Genomic DNA, 22,292 nt, shown 5'->3' on the forward strand with positions numbered 1-22,292 from the left:
AACATGCCGACTTCTTTGTTTACGTAGATTAGTTTATAATGGATACCATCGAATATGTGTGTGGAGTTTTCGATCCTTACAACAAAATAATATATGTACTAAGTTTAAGCTTAAGATAACATATTCTTTAACATGATTCGACTTAGGGCTAATATTTGATTAAAGTGCCTCTTCGGTTGCTCCACTGCCACTGGCAGAGACATCTGCAGCACCACTGGCATCCTTCTTGCTGGCCTTGCTGTCCTTTTTGTCCTTCACAACTTTGCGATACACTTCCAGATCCTGCGACAGCGACGGCACGAAACTCTCAAAGTCCAGTTCCGTTAGGGTCTGCATTATATCCTTTGCCGTGATGGTCTTGTGGTTCTGTTTGTGTGCCAGTGCCGTCGATGAGGATGTCACAAAGATTGTAAAAACGGACGCAGCTCTGGCAATGGCCGCACGCGCCTCCTTGCTCACGTTCGCCCCATCAGGCAAGGCCTCCTTGATTAGCCGCGCAATCACTGCATTGGGTAGGTTCAAATCCTCAATACGTTCAACCATTTTCTGCTGAGGTTCCTTGTCCTTTAGCTAACTTAACGTTCAAAATGCTGAATGTTGGATGTGATCCGGCGTCCGTCTCTTCCCGCGTAAACAAAACAGCTGACGGTGCTGGAAAGCACCAACGCATGAAATTCTGGGATTGGCAGTGTGGCCAGGTTTTGAGCGTCAAAATAAGCTAGATTTCACAAAAACACAAGCTAGAACAAGCTAAAAATGGCTAAAAATAAAAAAAACACATATATATACACATTTCTATATTTATCGCTGGAAATTTAAATATTTCTCCGGTAATTGGTAGTTGTGGCAACATTTGCCATGACGGCGCAATCCATATCGTAAAATTCAAAAGAATTATAGTCGTATTCATCAGACAATTAATTTAAATTAAAAAAATTTAATTAATTAAAATTAAAAAATTAAATTAATTAAAATTAATTAAAATTAAAAAATTAAATTAATTAAAATTAATTAAAATTAAAAAATTAAATTAATTAAAATTAATTAAAATTAAAAAAATTAAAACAAACCTTTTTTTTAATATTGAGTTTAAGGATTTAACAGTCATTTTGTTCCTAAGCTTGGTCTTAACAAACATACTTTTTGTTCGATTTTCCTAAAAATATGGCTAGATTTAAGGTATCAGATTTTCATAATTTTTCAAGCTTTTCCGTTTTCAAATAAGCTAGATCTAGCCTTAAATAGGCTAAAATGGCAACACTGTCTAGCAGCACCACTAATTTAGTCCACATTTGTTTGCGCTTTATTTTTGCCACTTTACCAAAAAGTCGGCATAAATGTGCAACCAGCTTCGGCATAACTTGAAATATATTTTCTGCGAACACAGGTGATAAGAGCCTTGTGCGTGTGCCAACGAATTTAAGCGCCGCGCACAGCACATGGAGCAGAGCGCGCCAGGGACGCCAAAGAAGCGCAAACACAGCGAGTACCACGATCCAGACTATCTCCAAACAGCTTCAACTAATGAAGATAGTGAGGATGCAGCTACAAACCAGCAAAAGCGGACGAAACTGGAGACGGAGTCGGCGGCCGAGGAGGAGGAAGAAGAGTTGGATAAATCAGCTCAGCCACAGCGCGTGCCCGTGCCAGACACAACGGAGAAGTTGGAGCGTATCTGTGAGATCGTCCGCGTAGAATTTCAGAGGGAAATCTCGCTTAAGGATGAGCAGCTGGCCGAGATAGATAGACGACTGCTGCAGGCGCGTCAACTGCTGGACAAGCTGCGCTTTGAAGTGGTCAGCGAGTACTATAGGAAGCAACAGGTTCCCCTCACAGCGGGCGACGTGGCCAAAGTGCGCGGTGGCGAATCACTGTTCAGCGATGAAAGCGCTGGTCCACAGTTGCCTCTGCATCCGGCCATTAAGAAGATTGTCGGAAAGCGCCCATTGCTCATCCAGAACCACCTGCCAGAGCGCACGGCTGCCACACTGGCCAAGCAGACGATAAGGCAGCGAAACCCAGCGCACCGCCGTGCGGAGCGTCGCAGACAGCAAAAGATTCGCGAGCAGGGAATTGTCATCGATCATTCAAAAGATCAACAGCAGCAATCAATCAATATCAAGGTGGAAGATGAGCAGCCATGCACCAGTCGTCAGGCACACGAGCGGCAACAGCAGCAGCAACTGGAGCTGAATGCTTCGCGATTGAACAACAAGAACAAATTCAACTTTGTGGTGGGCAACACATCCAAATACATTGGTGGGGAAGGCAAAACTACATTGGAGAATGGTGGCCAGGCCCTTGTCTACAAATGGCTGGTCTATGTCCAGGGCAAAGATCTGCCAAAACCCCTGGAGACGTATATCAAGAAGGTGAGTCTGTCGCTGTTAGCCAGTGCAACCTTTTTAACCCATTCTATTTTCATTTTAGGTGCGCTTTCAGCTGCATCATTCGTATCGGCCCAACGACATTGTGGATGTTCATGCGCCGCCATTTCAGTTGAATCGTCGTGGCTGGGGCGAGTTCCCCATGCGGATACAGCTGTTCTTCCACGAGCATCTGCGCCAAAAGCCCGTGCAACTCATGCACACGGTCGTGCTGGATAAGACAATGTGTGGCCTTCATACGATGGGGGCGGAGACTACTGTCGAGATTTGGTTGAGAGCGGAACGAGCTAAGGTCAAGCAGGAACCAATCGAGCCTCCTCCTCCCCCAATGCCTGTGGCTGCTCCTATACCTTCTGCTGCTGCTCTTCCAGCTCCTTCTGCTCTTCCTCCAGCTTCCTTCCCACCCCCCATTGAGTGTTTAAAGCCCCGAACGATATCCATCACCCAAAACAAAGAGGAACTGGATGACAACCTCTTTGCCGGCATCAACAAGATCGAAATGAGCGACGACATCGAGCAGATTGAGCCAACGGTTTTGGTCACGGAGCCCCTGAAGCTCAGCTATAGCCCCAAAATGCAGCCGCCCACAGGAACTTTACCGTTGAGATCGCCACTCCGAGTGAATGTAACTCGGCCAAGCGCCTCGCGGCCATCTGTGGCACACCTGCCCGTCAATGGTAACAGTCCAAGCCCCATCAAGAGTGAGAAATCGGGTCAGGTGCGACAGGCTCAGAACGGACATCGGGCCAAGCAAAATGTTGTCTTCCAGAAGGCGGGAAAGCTGTACATTATCGATCCGCAGCAGAGCAAGCTGAAACAAGCGACACAGCAGCGATCGCTGCTGAAGCCGCAAGTGAGTCTGCTGAAGGCGCCGGCAGTGAATCGCCGCCATCAGCTGGTGTGCATCCAGCACGATCATGGCTATGCAGACATGTCGAGTGTTTATATGAAGGAGGAGCTGCAGGAACTGATCAACATGTTGCCGAAACGCTGCTGGACATCATCTCTGGTAAATACTGCACCGATTCGACCCCGGAAACTGGATCAGATCTTTGGCAGCGTCCAGTTCAAGAGCATGCGCAGCGCTGTGGAGTTTCTGCTGCGGCGCTTGCCACTGACAGGCAGTCCGAGAGGGGATGAAGAGCCGGCCTTCGTGTGTCCCCCCAATCTGTTGGCCTTCCAGGAACAGTCTGCGTTGCGGCAACGTTTCTACGAGTACGTGCGGGCTCGGCACCTGCGTCGCTGTATGATGCAGCACCCTGGATTGCAGCAGTTGTATGACAGTGGCAAGGAGGTCTACTGGAGCCTGCGTGAGATCGTGGGCTTTGCCCGTCTACATGCGTACACACCGCCGCTGAAGATGTTGACACCCACCGAAAAGCGGCAAACGAAGCAGGGAAGCGAAGAGCAGCTGTCACAGCGTGTCCAGGACCAGCTCAAGGAGGATCCACAACCGCATCTGTCGGCCTATTGCAGTGTCAGCTCCACCAATCGCATCGATGCCTGGATAGCGAAGCAAACGGGTCGCCTTCAGGGGCATGAACACGAAATACAGGATCAAGAGTTCATCGATGTCTTGGGTGTGGACGCCTCCAATCTTCGACCCCTCAGCCAGCGAAAAGCGCAGTGCGCCTCTGTGGCAAACAATCGCCAGCTGCTGTACCTGCCCCCACCGGAGCACCTTGAGACGGCGACGCAGCTGGTCCAGGACATGTGCAAGGACATCAACATCGGCCTCGAGGCGGAAGAGTCCACGCCTGGTGTCTCTCAGTCGCTCTCCCTGACACTGCTCGGCCGTGTGCTGAGCATGTTTGTGGAGCGACTGGTGCGCCGTTCTGTGGCAGTAAAGCTCCACCAGGACACCATTGAACAGCTGCCGCCGCCCGCCGCCAATGTGCCGCTCTGCCTGCAGCCATACGACATTGGTCGGGCGATTTCGCAATGCCCGGATATGGATTTCCTTGGGAATAGCCACCTGGGGGTGACTCCCATTGAGCCGCAGCCGTAGCTGTGCGAATTTATTTGTTTTTAGCAGCACGCAATTCACAGTTCAAATTCTCCTGGGATATTAGTCGATACCTACGTGTAATCTTTGTTTGACTAAGCTTTAGAATAAGGAATTAAATTAACTAATTTAACACAGACAAGTTCTTCGGCTGGATAGAGCGGAGAGGGTATCGACGGTGCGACTTTTCTCTGTGTGCTCAGAAGTATGCTGCAAAATATTTCAAATTTCCTTTTTGTATCGGTTTCCGCTAATTACCGAAATTCTCAATACAACCAGGCGGGAGGAGAGCAAAAGAGATCACTCGATATTGTGCATCCATCCGCTTCGCATTGCATTTCTCTTTTGGCGCCCGTTATGTTCTCTTTATGGCCCACGCGCTCCACGCTCCACTCTACTCTCTACTATTTTCATTCATACGGCGGGAGCGCGCGCATGCTGCTGGCTGCTGCCTGGTCCATCTGTTGATCCGATTCTGTCCTCTGTTTTTCTCAATCTCTTTTAGTCTCTTTTCCAACGTTCGCGGAACAACTTCTGAAAAACAGAGAAGGAGCTCGCTTCCCGCGCTGTGCCGCGGCCTATTAAATTTAGTTCTTTTCAAAATATCTACTCGTACAGAATAATGATTCATGAATAATATATTTCTAAAGGCTTTTCAATGCGACATTGTTTCTCCAGTACGTGGTTCTATAATAAGCCCGCCCCCTCCATGTGTGTGTGTGTGTGTTTGGTGTGTCGCTGTGTTTGTGATCGTGTGACAGAAAATGTGAGGCGGGCGCTAAAATGTTCTATTTTTATTTTGCAGTAAAAGCCACAAACGCTGCCCACAGCCAAGTGTCTGCCTGAGATGCAAATGTGTAGTACGAATATGTTTCGGATGCTGTTGCGACGACGCCAAATTGTATTCGCGGCCCACACGCCGCCGCTCGATCCTTAGATCTCTTTCTGGACAAGTCCAACCAACCCCTTTCCCACTTACCCGTCGAGCAGCACCTTCACACAAAACACAGACCTTCGAAACGCCTTGGGGCGTCTTCCAATGATGCGAATTCCGTTTATTCACATAATCAAAGTAATTTTCGTGCTCTCAACAGTTGTCGTCGTCACAGGTAAGCGCAACAACAAATGCCGCGCTGCCCAAACCTGTCAAGTCGCTGCCGTATCAGTGCAATTGCAATCAAGAGGCTGCCAGACTGCACTTCCACTCTCTTGCTCTTTCTTTGCAGATTGTTGTTCGAGCCGAATTCTACTACTCCGCGAGCACACGCTGAAAATTGTGCAGCATCAGCACAATTTTCACAACCATATGCACGAGCATGCTCACGAGCTGCAGCAGCAGATCGAGGAGCATGTGGTCCAGCTGGTCAACCAGATGGAGCTGCAGCAGCAACAGCAAGAGGAGCAGCAGCAGCAGCAGCAGTTGCAGGCCACGGTCCGCGAAGTGCCACCAGATCCACGAGAGGATGAAGACGGGGAGCTCTTACCCAACACGGTTGAAGAAGCTTCAGTGGAACCCATGCTGGAAGAACAGCTACTGGGAGAGCAGCCAACAGCAGAGCCTCCTGCCAGCAGTACAGACTCTTCGCTAGCTGGCGAGAGCACCACAAAAACAGATGGTACCACGGAGACAACGACACTCAGTACAGTGACTCACACGGGCGAACCGCCACCCGATGACAGCTCGCCCAGTACGAGGGCCACGCTCTCGACTACAATCCCACCGGACAAGGTCAAAGATACGGCCGAGATCATCATGCTGCCCTGTAGAGACTCCTTCAAGACGAGCTTCTGCCTGAATGGCGGCAACTGCTTCCGGTATCCGCTCGGTAACCAAAGTCTTTACTCGTGCCTCTGCGCAGACGGCTATGACGGACAACGATGCGAGTTCAAGAACTGGAATGGTGAGACTGAGACCCAGTGGGCGGGAAACACTACTCTATTCTAGCCAGCATTTCTTCTTCCGTTTTGCAGGGGACTATGTGAAGGCCCCGCCGGCACTAGAGGCACACCCGAAGATCCGAATGGCGCGCATCGTCTTCTCCTTTCCCATGCTCATCCTTCTATCGACGATCTACGTGCTGTTTGCGGCCGTATTCATGCTCCGCAATGCGCCCGAGTACCGCCGGAAGCAGCAACAACTACACTTGCACAAGCAACGGTTTTTTGTCAGATGTTGAGCCAGCCCCGAAAGCGGGGGCTGCCAACTTTATGCGGCGTTTTTGTATTATTATTTTTGCCAGTTGGGCAAATTTTTGTTGATTTGGAAACGACTTTGGTTTCACAATACTCGAATATTTTGTAGATGGTAGGACTCTATGACCATATCTTTACGTTGCGCAACGCAAAGTTAACGCTTTAATTTATTGAATACATTTAGTATACTTAGTAGGATTTTCTATTTAGTTGCAAAAGACGCACACATTAGTAATTCTCATATTTTTTTCTCATTTGTTTCGCTTTTGAAGCTTTCGTTGGAGCTTTTGTAGTTTGTTTTTGTGGTAACATTTTGTTACGTTACGTTACGCTACGTACGTTAAATTAACCATAACGAAATATTTAGAATGTACTTAGGAGATAATCTTAGCGCCTACTCCTCCAGTTACCGCACAACTATTTCTTTCCGTAACACTCTGTTACATCCAAATCGTATTGTATGGAGAAACGTATTTTTTTTGTAGTAGTGCATTAAAGAGAAATGGGACTCGAAACGGGACAACCAAAAAACGTTCTCGACTGTGTTTCCTTTTATTTTTTGTTTCAGCCCTGATTTTGGTCCGCTTTGCCCTGTATCTGGTCTGGGGGACTGGCAGTGAAGCACGCTGTTGGGTGTTTATATTTTATAATATATATTTTATCCAATATTTCGTCCAAAAATTCTTTACAAATTTCTTCGAACTTACAGTTAAATGTATAGTAGAAATTATTCAAAAAATTCTCCTCACATTCATCATTATCATCGTTTCGCGTATGGATTGTTGTATGGTTGTATGGTGGTGTTGTTTTCTCCTTCTATCAAGATCTTCAATATGAGAATGGTATGTATGCGCGTGTGTGGGCGTGAGGGGAGTACGAGTATACGTGTGTATGCGTTTGGGTGTGTATGGGAGGGAGGTGTGTGCGAATGAGGCGAATTTATTCCCATTAACTGGGGGTAGGGAAACCCCCCTTTGATGGAATTCAGATGCACCAACACGGAACAGTGGCTGCCGCGTCTATTGGTGGGTGTGGGTGTGGTTGGTGTGTGTGTGTGTGTGTCAAGTGCAACTCTGACTTTATCTTGGATTAGGGATATGAAGTTCGTACAAAAATTATTAAAATATGTAAATGTTAAAAAATGTATTTTTACTTTTGTTTTGTTTTTTTGTTTGTTCTCTCTCTCGTTTATCTTGTAATTGTTGTTTTTGTTTTTACTTTGCGTTCTTTTGTTTCTTGTATCGTTTTGTTGTTGCTTTCTTATTTCTTTTGTTTTGTTTTTTTTTGTTGGTTTTCTGTTTTAATAATATGTAATATTATATATAATAATTATGAGTAGGATTATTCGCATGTAACGGGCAGTTCCTGTGTTGTCTGGTCTGCCGCGGCATTCTTCTCCTTCAGATCCTTGGCGATATCCTGGCAAATATAGAAATGTCGGAATTAGATATATTCATAGAAATGGATGGTTTGTTTTTGTGTGTGTTTTAGGCAAACAAAGTGGGAAAAAACTTAAAGCACAACAACAACAATTAAGGAGAAAGTATATGACGACGAGGAGCAAAGAGGATCCTCCATCGACACACAGCCAACGCAACAACAAAACAAAATGTTACCAAAAAATGAATCAATATTAATTAATGTAAGCGATTTTTGGGTGTACAACAATTATATCAATGTAGGTACAGTTGTGTATGGTCTGGTGTGTGTTTAGTGAGAGAGAGAGAGAGAGACAGAGACAGAGACAGAGAGAGCGCAGGAGTTACGGCAGCCAAACAGATGAGGGGAACAGAGAGTTATTTGTATATGGGCGAGGAGGGATTTGTCGCTTGTGTGTTTGCCAGTGTGTGTGTGTTGGTGGTTTGTGTAGATGTTTGTGTGTGTGTGTGTTTGCGTGTAACAGGATTAGGATGAATGCAATTTCATATGTGGTTGGATTTATTTTTATTGTTATCGCCAAAATGCAGCAGTCCCCACCCAAAATACATTTAACACTCTGTTTGTTATACCCTGATTTAGTAGTACATCATTCCGGGGGAAGGAGGTTACATCACCAAAGATTCTCATGCACAATGGGGTAAACCATCATCAAAATCAATCAATGTCAACACTAAATGAACTACATTTAACTACGGCAACAAAGCGCGCATTATAATTTGTGGTATTCCTACAAATGCTTTTGAACTTGTACGATCATTAATTTGTTGAATATTTTTTGCTTTTCAAATCATCAACATTTACTGGAATACCACTAACAACAACTGATTGTATGTGGATGCAAATGGGGGAGTAGGACACACAGAAGAGAGACAGAAAGCAAAGAGGAGAACGTGAAGAGCTCGCTGAGCGGCTGGGTGAGTGATTGGCTCCAACCATGTATGCGCAAATGGCTCACGATGGACGTTTGCTATTCACCTTGTTGTTGCTCTCTTCCTCTGCTTCGTCCACTCGGACATCCACCTGTGGCAGTTCCCCAATTTTAGTGATGAGCGTAGCAGCCTGATCGCTGATGATGTTATCGACAATACTGTCGTCATCGCTTTGTGATTCAACGATTTGCTCCTGTTCTGGCGCTCTCGGCTCGCTCTCTTCATCATCATCATCCGCTGGTGTCGGCTCGGCTGGCACTTCATTACCATCTATGGACGTGGAAGATGCGATTTCGATTGTTTCCTCGACGACGATCGCTGGGGAGGACACCAGCTGTTCTAGTTCCTCCTCTGCGAGCTTATCTTTTTGGTCTTCGGTCACAATATCGGCTGCCTGTTCGGTTATTTCATCCACAATGCTGATGGCCTGCTTCTCAATTTCAGAGCGTTCTGCCTCAGTCGGTGAGGCCTGTGCCTGAGCCTGTGTCTGCGTCTGTTCTGGCTCGTCGATTGCATCCTCGGCTAGGACAAACGCAGAGACACGGGAGGGTGGCGGCGACTTGGGCAACGGTGGCGGACTGCTGTTTCGCACCTCAACAACTACATCGTCAATGGCTGTGGCAGGAACAGAGCTGGGCTCTGAAACAGACTCTGTATCGACTGGAATTTCGGCTACAGGGGAAACGGGAACAACAGCTTCACGTGTCTCTGGCTCAGTGGGGGACTCAAGTGCTGATTCGGGTTCAGTTTTGGATTCAGTTTCGGTTTCGGGGTCAACAACAACGAATCCCTCGGAATCGGCATCGCCCTCCACCTCGCTACTAACCGCTTGAATGATTGCCTCAACGACTTGAGCTTCTTCTTCTGCTGCTTCTGCTGCCTGGAGGATCGTATTGGTTAGGATTGTTTGGGTCTGAACTAACTCTGCGGCTGCTACAACAGTCTCGGTCTCATAGGTGGTTTTTGTAGTGGTTGTAGTTGTTGTGGTGTTCTCTGTGGTTTCGGTTTCGTTTTCGGTTGTTGTTTTTGTACTTGTATTTACAGTGTTGTTGTTGTGTTGTGCGTTGGAGGAGTTGAAAGTGGTGGTGGTGGTGTCTGTGTTGGTGGTGGGGTTTACCTCAATTTGCGACTTGTTCTTGATCTGTTCGGCCTCAGAGGACTCGGCGGCAGTGACGGCAACGGGTGTGGGCGGTGGCGTGGCACTGCCGGAAGAGACACCGTTTGTGCCATTCTGGTGTGGCTCCACATCAACGCTGCTTGGAATGTTCTCGGCTGCTGCTGCCTCAGTTACGGGTGAGTCGGACAGACCATTGCTATCGCCATTGGTCAGCGCCTCGCCGGCAGCTGCAGCTCCTCCATGGCCATTGGTCACAACCTCGGCGGGCTCTGGCTGCCTCTCCTTGACGGCTTCTTCGGTGGTGGTGGCGACTGCGGCGGCGGCAACAACATTCGTCTCGGTGGTGGTGGCAGTGACAGTGGCAGTGATTGGTTCTTCAGCGGTCTTGGGCTTTTCCGCTTCAACGACTGTTGATGCTGGCGATGGCGCCGCCTTCTCCCCCTCTCCGTTGGCCTGTTTCTCCTGCTCGGTCGCCGAACCATTTTCAGCGGGCTTTGCTTCATCCTTGGACGTGGTCTCAGTGGCAGGCGCACCGCTGGCATTCTGATAATCATAATAACAACGCGGATTAGACACATTTCCTCACGAAAGTCCACTCTGTAGTTCACTTACCTCTGCTGCTGCTGCGGGCTGCTCGGCTTCTCCGTTTGTTGTGGCCGCTGGCTCGGCGGCGGCGGCAGGAGCTGCTGCCTCAGCCGTGGTCGGTGATGTTGTGGCCGATGTCGGGGAGACGGGCTCCTCGGACTTGGCTGGCTTTTGTTTGTCCTTCTTGCCAAACGAGATGCTGCGGAAGGACCACTTCTTTTTTACCTTATCCTTCTTGGACTTGGACTTGATGCTCTCGTCTGCCAAGGGGGAGATATCCTCGCCGGCGGCTGCCTCCTTGGGAGACGAGCCCTCTGGGGAGGCATCGCTTTTCGGCGTTTCGGCCGCTGCCACATCTCCAGAGGCGCCCTCACCTGCTGCGGCTGTACTCTTCTCGGTGGTCAGATCTTTATCGTTCTCCGAGTGCTCTTCAGACTCCTTTTTCTAGTGAATGGATAGATGCAAGGGAATTAGCGGACTGGCTCACATTGGTATGCATCCAGCATTCACTTACCTCGCCGGCCGCTCCTTCCTCACCAGCCGACTCCTTGGGCGTGGCCGCATCACCATTCACTGCCGGCGCGGCCGCCTTCTGGTCGGGATCCTCGATCTTTTCTACCTTTCCCGCTACCGCATCCCCCTCGGCGACCTTCTTGGGATCGGTGGTGATGTCGATCGAACGCTTGCTCTGAGCTTTACCCATGTTGCTGCTTTTCCTCTTTTATCTGTTCCTTCCTGTAAACTGTAAACGCCGAAAAGAAAATGGGAAATGGTTTAGTTATAGTACTACGAGTGTACGCATTATTTATTTTTAAATTTGCCTCTATTCTTATTTATACACTTGACATTTACACAGCTATCCAATCGACTCCTCGATCGATTGATCGTTTCATTTCGTTCCGTTCTAAATTCGATGATCTCATTAAGGACCAGTCTGGGTGTAGCTCATGGCTTATCTTTGATCCGGTCAAGCCCATTTAATAATGCAATTACGGAAAAGCAGAGCAACTAACCGTCGCAATCGTAAACGATTCGGCGACGTCTCATGAATCATGCGGCACACACTTGAAGGCTGTTTTTTTTTTTAATCTCGTATACTGGGAAATTTGTATGAAACAACGGTATCTGACAGGGGGAGGGATGGCATGCAATGCGTCACTTTTGAAGAAAATCGAATTACACACAAAAATGAAATTAAAGTTCACTTTTGCGGCAACGAATCTGATATACCCTTACTTTGCCACGAGCAACTAAAGGCTGAATTAGCCAAGTCTCCATTTGCATAATAACATGTAATTACCCTGTGAGAGGGTATCCGTAATTTGCCAAGGGGAATGAAACCGAAACCGTTGCAAAGGGAGCATTTAAAGAGAGTTCAGTGCAGTACAGAAAGAGCGGAGAGAGAGAGAGAGGGGAGGGGCAGGGGAGAGACACAAAAAGTTTGCATTTTTTAGGGGTTGTAAGGCAAAAAAGGTACAACACGATAGTAGGGGGGTGGACGGAGGTAGGACTGGTCGTTCCGTTAGTCAACAAATATGGCGGCAATTTCGCCACACACCTACTACCAACCACACACGCACACATGAAGAGAGAGAGACAGAGAGAGAGGGAGGGAGAGTGAAAATTGAGTTAGTGCAAACACACACACACGGAAAGACAAAAGCAGATGTTTCTGCTGCCCTTTCCCCTTCCCCAGCAACAGCAGCTTCCTCCATACATTCCACATATCCGCAAGAGCACGTGCGGCGCCATATGCAAAGATTCTCTGGGAACTAATAAATGACTCACTCATCATTAAACTACGTTTAGTGGAAATGAGTCAAAGGCATAGACCAAAAACCAATGCAGTACTCTTCGTAGACACACACACATATGCACATTGTGTCAATTTAAATACGTAACAAGACATCAAGTTTCATGGGGGAAGGGGCTGGGGAGGTTCAGTGAACCCAACGACAACGCAACAGCAATTCAGTTACGTATTTCGATGACAGCGATAGCACCAGAGAACCAGAACACTAGACAGTTAAAATTTGATGCTCGCGCCGAAAGAGAGAGGCAGAAAGAGGGAAAATTAATTCCTTGCCTATTCAAACAACAAAAACAACAAAGTTGATGAGTAATTGCCGAAATATGCCTGCAAAAACACACACACACACACGCAAAACGTAATACAACCCCCCGTCTACCATCAGCCAGGTACTGTGTAAGGTAATAACATAAAAGCGTAAGTAAACTTGAGCGCATGACGCATCAAGGCGAAAAAGGACATCGAGTGAGCGACTGGCAGAGGCAGCGGCAGAGGCCGAGGGCAGAAGCAGAACAGCAGCTGCGGCAGAGGGTTGTGGCCATTGTTGGTTTTCCTGCAGCAGCAGCGCAAGCTTTAAGGGAACGTAACGCAACGGGGATCGGGTCTGGTCATCGCACGTTGCCATGCCAACGATGTAGTTGTCTCTCTGCCGCTGCTTCCGTCTTTCTGCCGCTGCGGAAAGCGTCCGACAAATGCGGGGGCGTGTGAAAATAATTGAGTACGGTCCGAAAATATGTTGGGCTGCAATAGAAGCGCTGCTAGAACGAGGGAAAGTTATGCATTAACCCTAGGCTGTTCATCCTTCGTCCAATCTTGACAACTACATTAATCGTAAAGCTACCACGAGAGAGAGAAAGAGATAGAGTATCATAAACTTTGAGCTCGACGGTAGCCTTCGTTTAAGAGGCCACCCTCCCTTGAAGTATTGTCTTGTTTCTTTTTTCATTTTATTAGTTTAATTCAATTTGGACATGACTTTTGACATGCCGCACTCACTCTCACACCAACACACCCAAACATGCTTTCACACGCACTCGGTTTGTAAGCCTCCACCGCCACACCTCTGACAAAGGAAAACGAAGAGAGCAGAGCAGAAGCGAAGCTAACAGCAGCCGCAGTCTATAAATAAAAGCGCATTTATCAACAATGAAGCAGCAGCAGCAGCGGCTACACAAAGCGCCTCTGCTTCCATGAATGTTAGTGTGTATGTGCGTTTGTGTGTGTGAGTGCGAGTCTGGGTTTCAATTCTCTGCGCTGCCCATCAATTTTGACACTTCAAGCTGTTGTGCATCACTCCTACTCTTACTCTTGCACTCACTCCCTCTCTCGCACTCTCCCTCGTTGTACAGTTAGAGAGATGCGCCGTAAATTAAATTGATTGTACTGGAATGTGCCGGCTGAGTGACTGTGTATCTCTGGGTTGGCTGTCTAGCCGGCCGGTCGGCTGTCCTCCCATCCTCTTAACTGGTCAAACATTAATTTCACGTCTCTTTCTCTCTGTCTCTCTTGCCCTTTGTCTGCCATCTGTGGCTGCATGTCAAAGCGCAGGCGCGCGAGCATGGGCATTCCATTTGCAAGATCAGTGGCAGGGCACAGGCTCTGCCACATTGTTGTACAATTAAAATTGAAAAGTGCCCCCCCATTTAAGTGCATGCGCACTTGGGGCCGCACAATTGAACTTTTATAAACTAATCAAAAACGATCGTTAATAGCTCAGCCTCTGCCACCGCCTCTCTTCAATTGAGTGGAAAGTTTTCTTCAATCAGTCCCCGGACAGGCTCAAGTACGAATAAGTAGGAGAAACAGACCTACAACAATACCAACAATAAGAACAGAAAGAAAGCTGCTGATAAGCCACGCCTAAGTCACAATCATGCAAGCAGCAGCTGCTGCTGCTGCTGCAACTGCAGTCGACTGATCTGTGCATACATTCTACATAAGCGCGCGAGTGTGTGTGTGTGTGTGTAGTCGCAATCCACTTTAATTGTCATCAAGAGACGACAGCCACCCACGCAAAAAAGCTCACTCTCACACAAATTGCACACGAGTATAGAGAAGACGACTGCCAAATCCACGCGAAAAATCCAAGAAGAGCAGAGAATGAAGCTCAGTGAAAGAGAGCATTGAGTGAGCCTCAACAATGTCTCAAGTAACCACCGGATATAATTGTTGTTGCTCTTGGATGTGGATGTATTCGTGTGTGCTGTACTGAAGGAATTGAGCGTTGTGGCAAAATGAAAATGATACGTAAAATGAATGCATTCCATAATTAGTAACAAGTACAATACACACCACTCGCATACACGCATATACGCACACACACGCAGTAGTTGTCAAGAGAACCCAAAGAAAAGAGAAATTATATTTTTTTCAATTATCATTTCCGGTCAATTTTGAATGTTCTGACGGTACTAAAACTCCACACTCCTCCCCTCTGCACCCTTCATCACGCCTTTTTTATATGATATGACATGATACATTCCACATGGCCAAAAATAAATAACGGTAAAGTATTCCCAGAAAGAAACTGATTCGCTGCTACTCGGATATCTGCAGTAGAACATAGTGATAATAATAGAGAGGAAGTAGAAAATGTGTGTGTGGGGGGAAAAACGAAGAAACGGTGGGTTGGGTACAGGAACAACACGATTACTAAATTGATAAATCGAATGGGAAGAGGAAGAGGGGAGGGAAGCGGAGTGCATATAAGAAACAAAGAAAACACCCATATCAGCAATACAAGTGATTCAGAATAGGCTCCGGAACAGCAAAAACAAAAAAAAAAAAAGGGAATTTCAACTTAAGAGTGGGTGCTACGTGATTTAGGCTGGGTGCACGGTGCACATGTACCCAATCCATGTTTTTTTAGTACATGCGTATTAAAGATACATAGTACGAGTAGTATATCTTTCGTTCAGACAAACACAGCTACTCCGCAGAGTGATCTGGGCAAACATTACCTTCCCCACATTGTAGACGTGCTCTAGTCAAGTTTTCACTGCCTGACAGCTAGATACCGGCTTATCTAGCCGGTTTTCATCGTTCCCATCTTCAAGATATTCTTGTACTCCACTCTACCGCCACACTCTGCATACACACACGCATGTTTTTGTGTGTTTGTGTGTGTAGAGGGAGAATCCATCCATAGGGAAAAAAAAGAAATAGTAGAAAGGGGCATCGATCGTAAAATTAGACGCACTTGAAAATATCTTCTTCCCCTTCGGCATGCCATTCAAAAACTATCAAAACAGACAATCGCACAGACACGGACACACAGCAACAGATACAAACTATAATGAGACCCAAAACGCATAAAATCATCAGCACCAGAACCATCAAATTTTATGAGCTCGTTGAGAACGTCTCTCATATGCACACGTATTGGTGTAGGGCAACAACTTCTTTTCGCAAATAGCATACGAATTGTTGCTATTTGTAGGCGCATGTATGGGTGCGCGCACTCATCAAATTCTTGAAAATATTTCAACAATGTGTAATGCCCGTCAGACCCCCTTATACGAGAGTACATAACACGAACAACAAAGAAATACCAATATCGCTATATCCCAGTATTTCGACTAAAACATACCATACTCGCGCTATGGCGTTCTTTTCAATATGAAAATTATATGATTTACATTTGAAAAGGCGCATGGAAACACAAAAATGATTTAAATTGTGGATATTTCAAGGTGTGAAACCAATATACCCTCTGAACTAAACGACTGTAGGGTATATACAAAAAAAAGCGCGCACTTCACTCCACACTCAACTACTGTGGGCCGGCCGATGAAAATAATTACAATAAATATTTGAATATTCAAAGCTTTGCTGCTTCCTTTTCAAATAAGAAACCTATGATGATGGGGAGGGGGAGCGAGAAAGACGGAGAATAAGTGCCAATAAATTTGTCGCCTGCCCACGCTCATTCGAACACCACTGTAGACGAAAGGATACACGAACATAAAGTAAATCAGAAATCAGCAACAACAAAAAAACAAGAAGGTGGGCTCTGGCTGCAAGTCCAGCAAACCGGTTCGTTTGGGCTCTCTTCTTGTTCTCTCTCTCTCTCTCTCTCTCGCTCTCACTACTTACAACTCTTTTTTCTTTTGCTAGTTTCTCTCTCTCGTTGCGGTTAATTAAAACTCCGAAGCGTGCGACAATTGTAAGTTGTGTATTAAAAAGTAGTAACAAACAAGAATGGCAGCAACGGGCCAATTAGTCGCCTCGTCGGTCTTAGAATTAGCATTCCCAACAAAATGAGTAGAGTGTGGATGTAGAGGAGCATGGGATTGAGTGAGTTGTCGCAAGTGGCGCGCGCGCCCGCACTTTTCTGATTAGAAATTCACAGGGGGAACTCTTCGAGTCTGTCTTTGTCTGGTTGTAAACGTCTTTTTAATGCATAATTCATAGTGTAGCGGTAACTGCTATGCCTCTGCCTTCTGCTTCTTCTTCTTCTGCTTCCGGTACTTACTCAGCCAGCCACGGGTGGTCTCCTATTGAAAGGCTCGCTCTCCTGTGTCTGCACTTATCTAGTGAGAGTGCTTTCTTAATTAAACCGTTTAGCTGTCGCACTTCAATTTTCTGTTTTTAATTTTTTTTTATCAACTAGAACTTCCCAAGAGCGCACAATTTTAATGGCGGATGAATAGGCGCTGAGAAAGAGGCACAGAGTTTTACCCGGGAGAGCAAGCGCGTTGCAAGTAAATACGAACCGTTAAGTCAAGCGACAAACGACGACTGGCTCGATCAATGGGGAGCAACTTCTGTTGCACTCAACCAAAACTCGACAGCGAAGTCAACAGAAGCAGAAGCAGACAAAGAGCAGCAGCAGCAGCAGCAGTGGCTGGCCGCAGGCAGAGCGACGCTTGCCGGAAGCGCTGGCAGAGGAGTCACCGTCGTCATCGACAGAGCAGCGTCAGAAGTAGCAGTAGCTAAAATGCGGGCGGGCAAAGACATTTACACATGCATTGACCATCATCATCATCAGTAACCGATAAAGGCAAAAGGTCTTTCTCTCCTTCTTTCTGTTCTGCCGTTCCCGCTCCCGTTCCCCTTCCCGTGACCCAGCCTTAGTCAATAACAAACTAATGAGCCTTGGCGGCGTCAATGCGTATGCTTTATTGCTTTATTTTGCTGCTGCTGCTGATGCCGCTGCCATTCATGCCTGCTCTCCATACACAATGACCCCACATGCCAGCGCAGTCCACTCCAGACGCAGGCCGCAGTGGCAGAATAACAGCAGCAGCCACAAAGCGGGCATAAACCATATGCATAAGTGTGCATACATTTTCACACATACAGACACAGATGCATGCTTGGATGCATGCGCTATTGTTGTTGGCCCAATGCGAGAAAGGGAGGCAGGCGTGAAGAATCACCGAAATTCTGTACCATTTCCCCCCTCCTGCTGCTGTTCTGGTTTTATGGTGTAACATTGAACGGATTTCTGGTATTGTTATTTAATTATCGCTTCGGATGGGAAAGTAATTGTGTGTTATACACAAACACACACACAGGCATAAAGATTCCAGCAACAATTGTGGGGGTACACTAATTGAGGATATCACTGGCTATTTCTTGGGCATTGCCCGCAGAGAGTGAGAGAGGGAGAACTCTTCCATGCGAGTGATGGATATCTTCCAGAAAGAATTACAGTTACATGTTCCATATTGGAGATTAATGGAATATCGAAACGAACTATAGAAAAAGTGTGATGAGATTTTTATCGTATCGCCAAGACGATCAATTCAAGTTTTTTCTTCAAAAGGAAGTATTCAAAGACACTCACTCACTCACATACATATGCAAATGTGAGCAAGCACAAAGTCCGAAGCTCAACTGAGGAGTGCGGAGCCTGAGCCAAAGTGTTGAAAAGTCTCTTGTCACCGACATACGACTACAGAGAAGAACCACACACAAGGGTAAATTTCTCTCTCTCTCGTTTAAATATATGCAAACATCTGTGTGAAAGATGTTGTTGCGGAGGCAATCGCCTGTAGGCGGCAGCAGTGGATTTTCATTCTCCATTCCGTTTTTCTTTATTTGAAAATTGGATCCTACTATACCACCACTTGAGGCCAACTACAAGTCGTAATTCCCCAGGAATGTTCCCATACCCCCATACCACCATACGAAAAAAAAAACCATAATTGCCGCTCTGCATATTTTTTTACGAGGCATTTGGCATGGCCGCGAATGAGAAGCCAAGAACTTAAATCTCAATTGTTTTAATGCCAAATCAACAGAAATAGAAAAATATTTGTAATCCAAACGAAAATCAATCGCAAAAACAGCAAAAACCAGCAACAAGAATAAACAAAAGCGATGGAGGAACAGATAAGCGGCCCTGGGATCCGATGCGATCCAATTTGCTGCTGCTGATCTCTTCTCTTCTCTTCCCCCTCCCGCTCCCCCTCTCACACTCCAATCCACTCGGTTCCCCATTTAAATTTAAGCTTTTGGCGTAGTATTTCATTTTTGTGGTTTTCTGTTTTGTTTCGCTTCAATTTCAATTTCTGTTTACGCTCTGCTGTTCTGCTGCTGCCTGCTGTCACTGCTCTCGCCGCTGGTGCTTATCAATGCCGCCCGCAATATTCACACCCCGTACTCGTACTGATCAAAGGGTATATTCTTTAGAGAAAGGATTTTTGAACTCTTTAAAATTTTGGCATTGTTTCCCAGGGTTAGAGCCTTCTGAGAGCTGGCGAAAACAAACATTGGGGTCAACGAAAATCAACGAATTTAATATTTCTGGTAATATCTATCACACTGTCTGATAAAAGTTAATGTCTTAGGTATCTTTAAGTCGTTAACCCCATTCTTAATAAAGGAACCTGCACTGAGAGATTAGAAGCCAGGCCAATTGTGCGATCGGTCTACGTTAACCGCAATTCGCACTTGATGACGACCCACAATTCACGGGACGGTTTATTTGCTGCCGCTCCCCACCCTATCTCCCCATACCGTACCGCTCTGAATGTTTACTCGAGTTTGAGCAAACGTTAACAAATTTACCAACAATTCAATCATTCTCCCGGCTTGAGGGGCCAGCAAATATGTAATTTGAAACGACTTCAACAAAACCGCACGACGCGTCTCATTTGGATCCTCCTCAGACAAAACCTAGAGCGATTCGGAGGAAAAATGTTACCTGAAACTCTGAAACTTTACCCAAAATAAATACATTTCATATAACGAGTAGGATAATCTACACTTGAAATCGATAAGGAGAAATCTTGAATAACGTTCCTATAAAAGTTGTACAACTCTATTATAAAGGTATGAAAGGTTGGATTCAGGGGCACTTTGCAGATCACCGTGATCAGATCCGGGTAGTTAAAAAGGTCTCCTTCAAAGCAGAACCTTATTTTTCATAGACATTAGTCATTCTATCGAATAATTGTACTCTCCATATAAAGGGTCTTCTCTGGCATGCCAAACTCCTGAGCCTAATTATAATGGGCCTCTCCTCTGCCAGGGTATAAAAATACATCCCAGCGATTGCAATGACAATCAAAGGTCTTCTTCTTCGATACACCCACTCCCTGTGTGGACGACGACGACTACGACAGTGAAGGACCGACACGCACACACAATTGCACTCTTACCAACACAAGTGCATCGAGTGAGCGGTGGGGCGGGGTTAGCATACCCATACGCGGGCTGGGCATGTAGGCGACGACGCCAGTAGGGCGGTGGCTGGCAGCCGTCTGATGAGTGACGACTGCTGGCGCTGCAAAAATGCGACGCAATTTTTCGTAACAAAACTGTAGAATAAATAAAAAGACGATCCTCAGTCAGCGACGCCAGCGGCGACGACGACTGCGACAGCGGTGTATCGATAATCTCGGAGCGTGTAAACCTAAACCGAGACGCAATACGGAGGAGCGGAGCTGCTGTGAAGGGGAGATCGACTTCCGTCAAATAACAGTCAACACTGGACAACAAATTTCAGTCGACTGCACCTTGCACAAGGATGTGGCGGCAGCCGTGTCCGAAAAACATGTTAGCAAGTGTAATCAGGCGTGCAGTGCAAACAAAGAACACGATTCCCCCATCCCCCACACACCAACTCCACGGCAAGGCAAGGCAAGACAACGACAATGAAAAAGAAGTCAAGTCAAGGCAACAAGGCGAAGCGAATACACAGGCAGATACATACACATACACATGCATACGCACAAAGGAAAAGGCAGGCGTGCGTGACTGTATGAGTGTGTGTGTGGGTACAGCACAAAGCGTAAAGGATAAGTGAAGCACGCAAAGGAAGAAAGTTGATAAGCGGCATAGAGCGCAAAAACAGGCAACAGAGAGCGAGTGGAGTCGGAAAGAGAGAGTATAGAGAGCCAGCGAGAGAGCAAAACGGATACAAGCCCCACCGGCATGGGCCTGCCTGTTGTCTGCTAGAGACGCCAACGTGGTGGCAACGCCGACGCTTCGAAGGCGGCACACCCAAAAAACTGTGAAAAACGCTCAAAAGTAGCAAAATTTAAAGGGCATCCACGGTGGGGTGGGTGCCATAGTAACAAAGGAAGACCGGCTTTCGTCTATTTTTGGAGCAGAATTTAAACAAATTTAATGATAGACATGTTTAATTTCATGCTTTTCTTGAGCCACTCGCACACGCACACTAAGCCAACGTGCATGGCGTCCTTTTTTCCTGACTTTGTATGCCTGCATGTGTATAAGTGTGCGTCGGCGTCTGCCGCGTCGCCACTGTCTGTGTGCGTCTCGAGACGGACGACACTTGTGCCAATATTGAGAGAAACATGTATTATTTCAGACTCGGCACTTAACATTTAATATAATTTAAATATTTCTTTATTCGGACACACACAACTTAATCCTGTACACAGACGCGGAGCACAAAAGCGGGTATAGAGAATTTCAAAAGTACCACTTACACACGCACACATACACATATAGGCAGACTGCATGGCTTGGTTTTTCAAAAAATGTTTGCTTGTCGTCGGGTTGGGAAGCATTGTTTGATGAAATGATTACTGAAATTGTAATTTACCTGGCTCAATAGTCTAGCTAAACACACGCACTTTGTTCTTTCGTTTCTCTGCGAATAATGTTAAACTGTTCGCAGCTCGCTCTCTTTGCTTTCTTTCCGTTTCGGTTCGGTTTCTCGTTTCTCTGTTGCGCGCTCCACAAATAAAAAATGTCTGCATTAGTGTGACCGCGGGATTCTCCATAGGATATACGGTCAGACCCTCAGATATATACCGAAAATACGTCACAGTTTCAAAATATACCGTAAATATACTGACGCTTTATCAAAGTCCCATCATGCATATTCCTCGTTTTTGATATTCCGTCGAAGATTACTAGCTAAATAGAACTCTCAACCTTACCCGCACAATTTTAACCGATTAATGAATCAATTTTCTACTTGACTGGCTTGTTTTCCTGCTATTTGACTTAATTTTAGTGCCGCAACAACAATAGCCGCTTGGTTTCAATGGGTAAATTGTCCTCCGTCAAGGATTGGATTGGAAACTGTATTCCTCGATTTTGATATTCGATTTGATATTAGTGGCTAGCTAGAACTTCCATACCTGAACACACAATTTTATACAATGGATAAATACATTTTCTACAAGATTAAATACTTTAAAGACAAGGTTTAAACAAAAAACAGTCGCAATTTTGTCACTCCAATGTCGCTGGTGACTTATTGCTTATCAAACGGAGTATAGACATTTTTATACCCTATTTCGTTGAATTCTGTTTTCAGAACTGTTTTAAACTGTCTTAGACATATTCATGCAATACATCCTGATCCCGATACTCTTTCTTGGGCTCTGTAAGCTCCGTT

General features: G+C 46.2%; 4 protein-coding genes across 6 annotated transcripts; 2 read left to right on the forward strand and 2 right to left on the reverse strand.

Annotated features, from left to right (window-relative positions):
* Positions 1 to 11: 11 nt before the first annotated feature.
* LOC6593533 (DNA polymerase epsilon subunit 3) lies at positions 12 to 610 on the reverse strand. Its single transcript, XM_002018684.2, has one exon. The coding sequence runs from the start codon at positions 541 to 543 to the stop codon at positions 160 to 162; it is 384 nt and encodes a 127-aa protein (XP_002018720.1). The 5' UTR covers positions 544 to 610; the 3' UTR covers positions 12 to 159.
* Positions 611 to 1,304: 694 nt separating this feature from the next.
* Positions 1,305 to 4,529, forward strand: LOC6593532. Its single transcript, XM_002018683.2, has 2 exons — positions 1,305 to 2,372; positions 2,431 to 4,529. Exons 1-2 carry the CDS (start codon positions 1,440 to 1,442, stop codon positions 4,393 to 4,395), a joined length of 2,898 nt encoding a protein of 965 aa, XP_002018719.1. The 5' UTR covers positions 1,305 to 1,439; the 3' UTR covers positions 4,396 to 4,529.
* Positions 4,530 to 4,910: 381 nt separating this feature from the next.
* LOC6593798 (protein gurken) lies at positions 4,911 to 7,120 on the forward strand. Its single transcript, XM_002018682.2, has 4 exons — positions 4,911 to 5,069; positions 5,198 to 5,501; positions 5,619 to 6,293; positions 6,364 to 7,120. The coding sequence occupies exons 2-4, from the start codon at positions 5,432 to 5,434 to the stop codon at positions 6,567 to 6,569; spliced, it is 951 nt and encodes a 316-aa protein (XP_002018718.2). The 5' UTR covers positions 4,911 to 5,069; positions 5,198 to 5,431; the 3' UTR covers positions 6,570 to 7,120.
* Positions 7,121 to 7,862: 742 nt separating this feature from the next.
* Positions 7,863 to 21,605, reverse strand: LOC6593797 (myristoylated alanine-rich C-kinase substrate). 3 transcript variants are annotated; one of them, XM_002018681.2, is made up of 6 exons: positions 21,489 to 21,605; positions 11,171 to 11,398; positions 10,684 to 11,100; positions 10,072 to 10,614; positions 9,001 to 9,834; positions 7,863 to 8,004 (listed from the first exon to the last, which is right to left on the reverse strand). In XM_002018681.2, exons 2-6 carry the CDS (start codon positions 11,357 to 11,359, stop codon positions 7,927 to 7,929), a joined length of 2,061 nt encoding a protein of 686 aa, XP_002018717.1. In that variant the 5' UTR covers positions 11,360 to 11,398; positions 21,489 to 21,605; the 3' UTR covers positions 7,863 to 7,926. The 3 variants fall into 3 exon arrangements, with proteins under 3 accessions (XP_002018717.1, XP_026842970.1, XP_026842971.1); XM_026987169.1 differs by lacking the exon at positions 21,489 to 21,605 and adding an exon at positions 16,941 to 17,167; XM_026987170.1 differs by lacking the exon at positions 9,001 to 9,834.
* Positions 21,606 to 22,292: the final 687 nt, after the last annotated feature.

Source organism: Drosophila persimilis, unplaced genomic scaffold (genome assembly GCF_003286085.1).
Source record: "Drosophila persimilis strain 14011-0111.01,24,50 unplaced genomic scaffold, DperRS2 tig00000124-arrow-pilon, whole genome shotgun sequence".
Lineage (NCBI taxonomy): Eukaryota > Metazoa > Arthropoda > Insecta > Diptera > Drosophilidae > Drosophila > Drosophila persimilis.

Coding starts and splice junctions, on each gene's coding strand:
- LOC6593533 (XM_002018684.2), bottom strand. CDS start 543: ATGGTTGAACGTATTGAGGATTTGAACCTACCCAATGCAGTGATTGCG.
- LOC6593532 (XM_002018683.2), top strand. CDS start 1,440: ATGGAGCAGAGCGCGCCAGGGACGCCAAAGAAGCGCAAACACAGCGAG. Junction 2,373..2,430: donor TGGAGACGTATATCAAGAAG/GTGAGTCTGTCG, acceptor TTTTCATTTTAG/GTGCGCTTTCAGCTGCATCA.
- LOC6593798 (XM_002018682.2), top strand. CDS start 5,432: ATGATGCGAATTCCGTTTATTCACATAATCAAAGTAATTTTCGTGCTC. Junction 5,502..5,618: donor AACAGTTGTCGTCGTCACAG/GTAAGCGCAACA, acceptor CTTTCTTTGCAG/ATTGTTGTTCGAGCCGAATT. Junction 6,294..6,363: donor CGAGTTCAAGAACTGGAATG/GTGAGACTGAGA, acceptor TCCGTTTTGCAG/GGGACTATGTGAAGGCCCCG.
- LOC6593797 (XM_002018681.2), bottom strand. CDS start 11,359: ATGGGTAAAGCTCAGAGCAAGCGTTCGATCGACATCACCACCGATCCC. Junction 9,835..10,071: donor AGAACAAGTCGCAAATTGAG/GTAAACCCCACC, acceptor ACGATCCTCCAG/GCAGCAGAAGCAGCAGAAGA. Junction 8,005..9,000: donor AGGAAGAGAGCAACAACAAG/GTGAATAGCAAA, acceptor TATATTTGCCAG/GATATCGCCAAGGATCTGAA.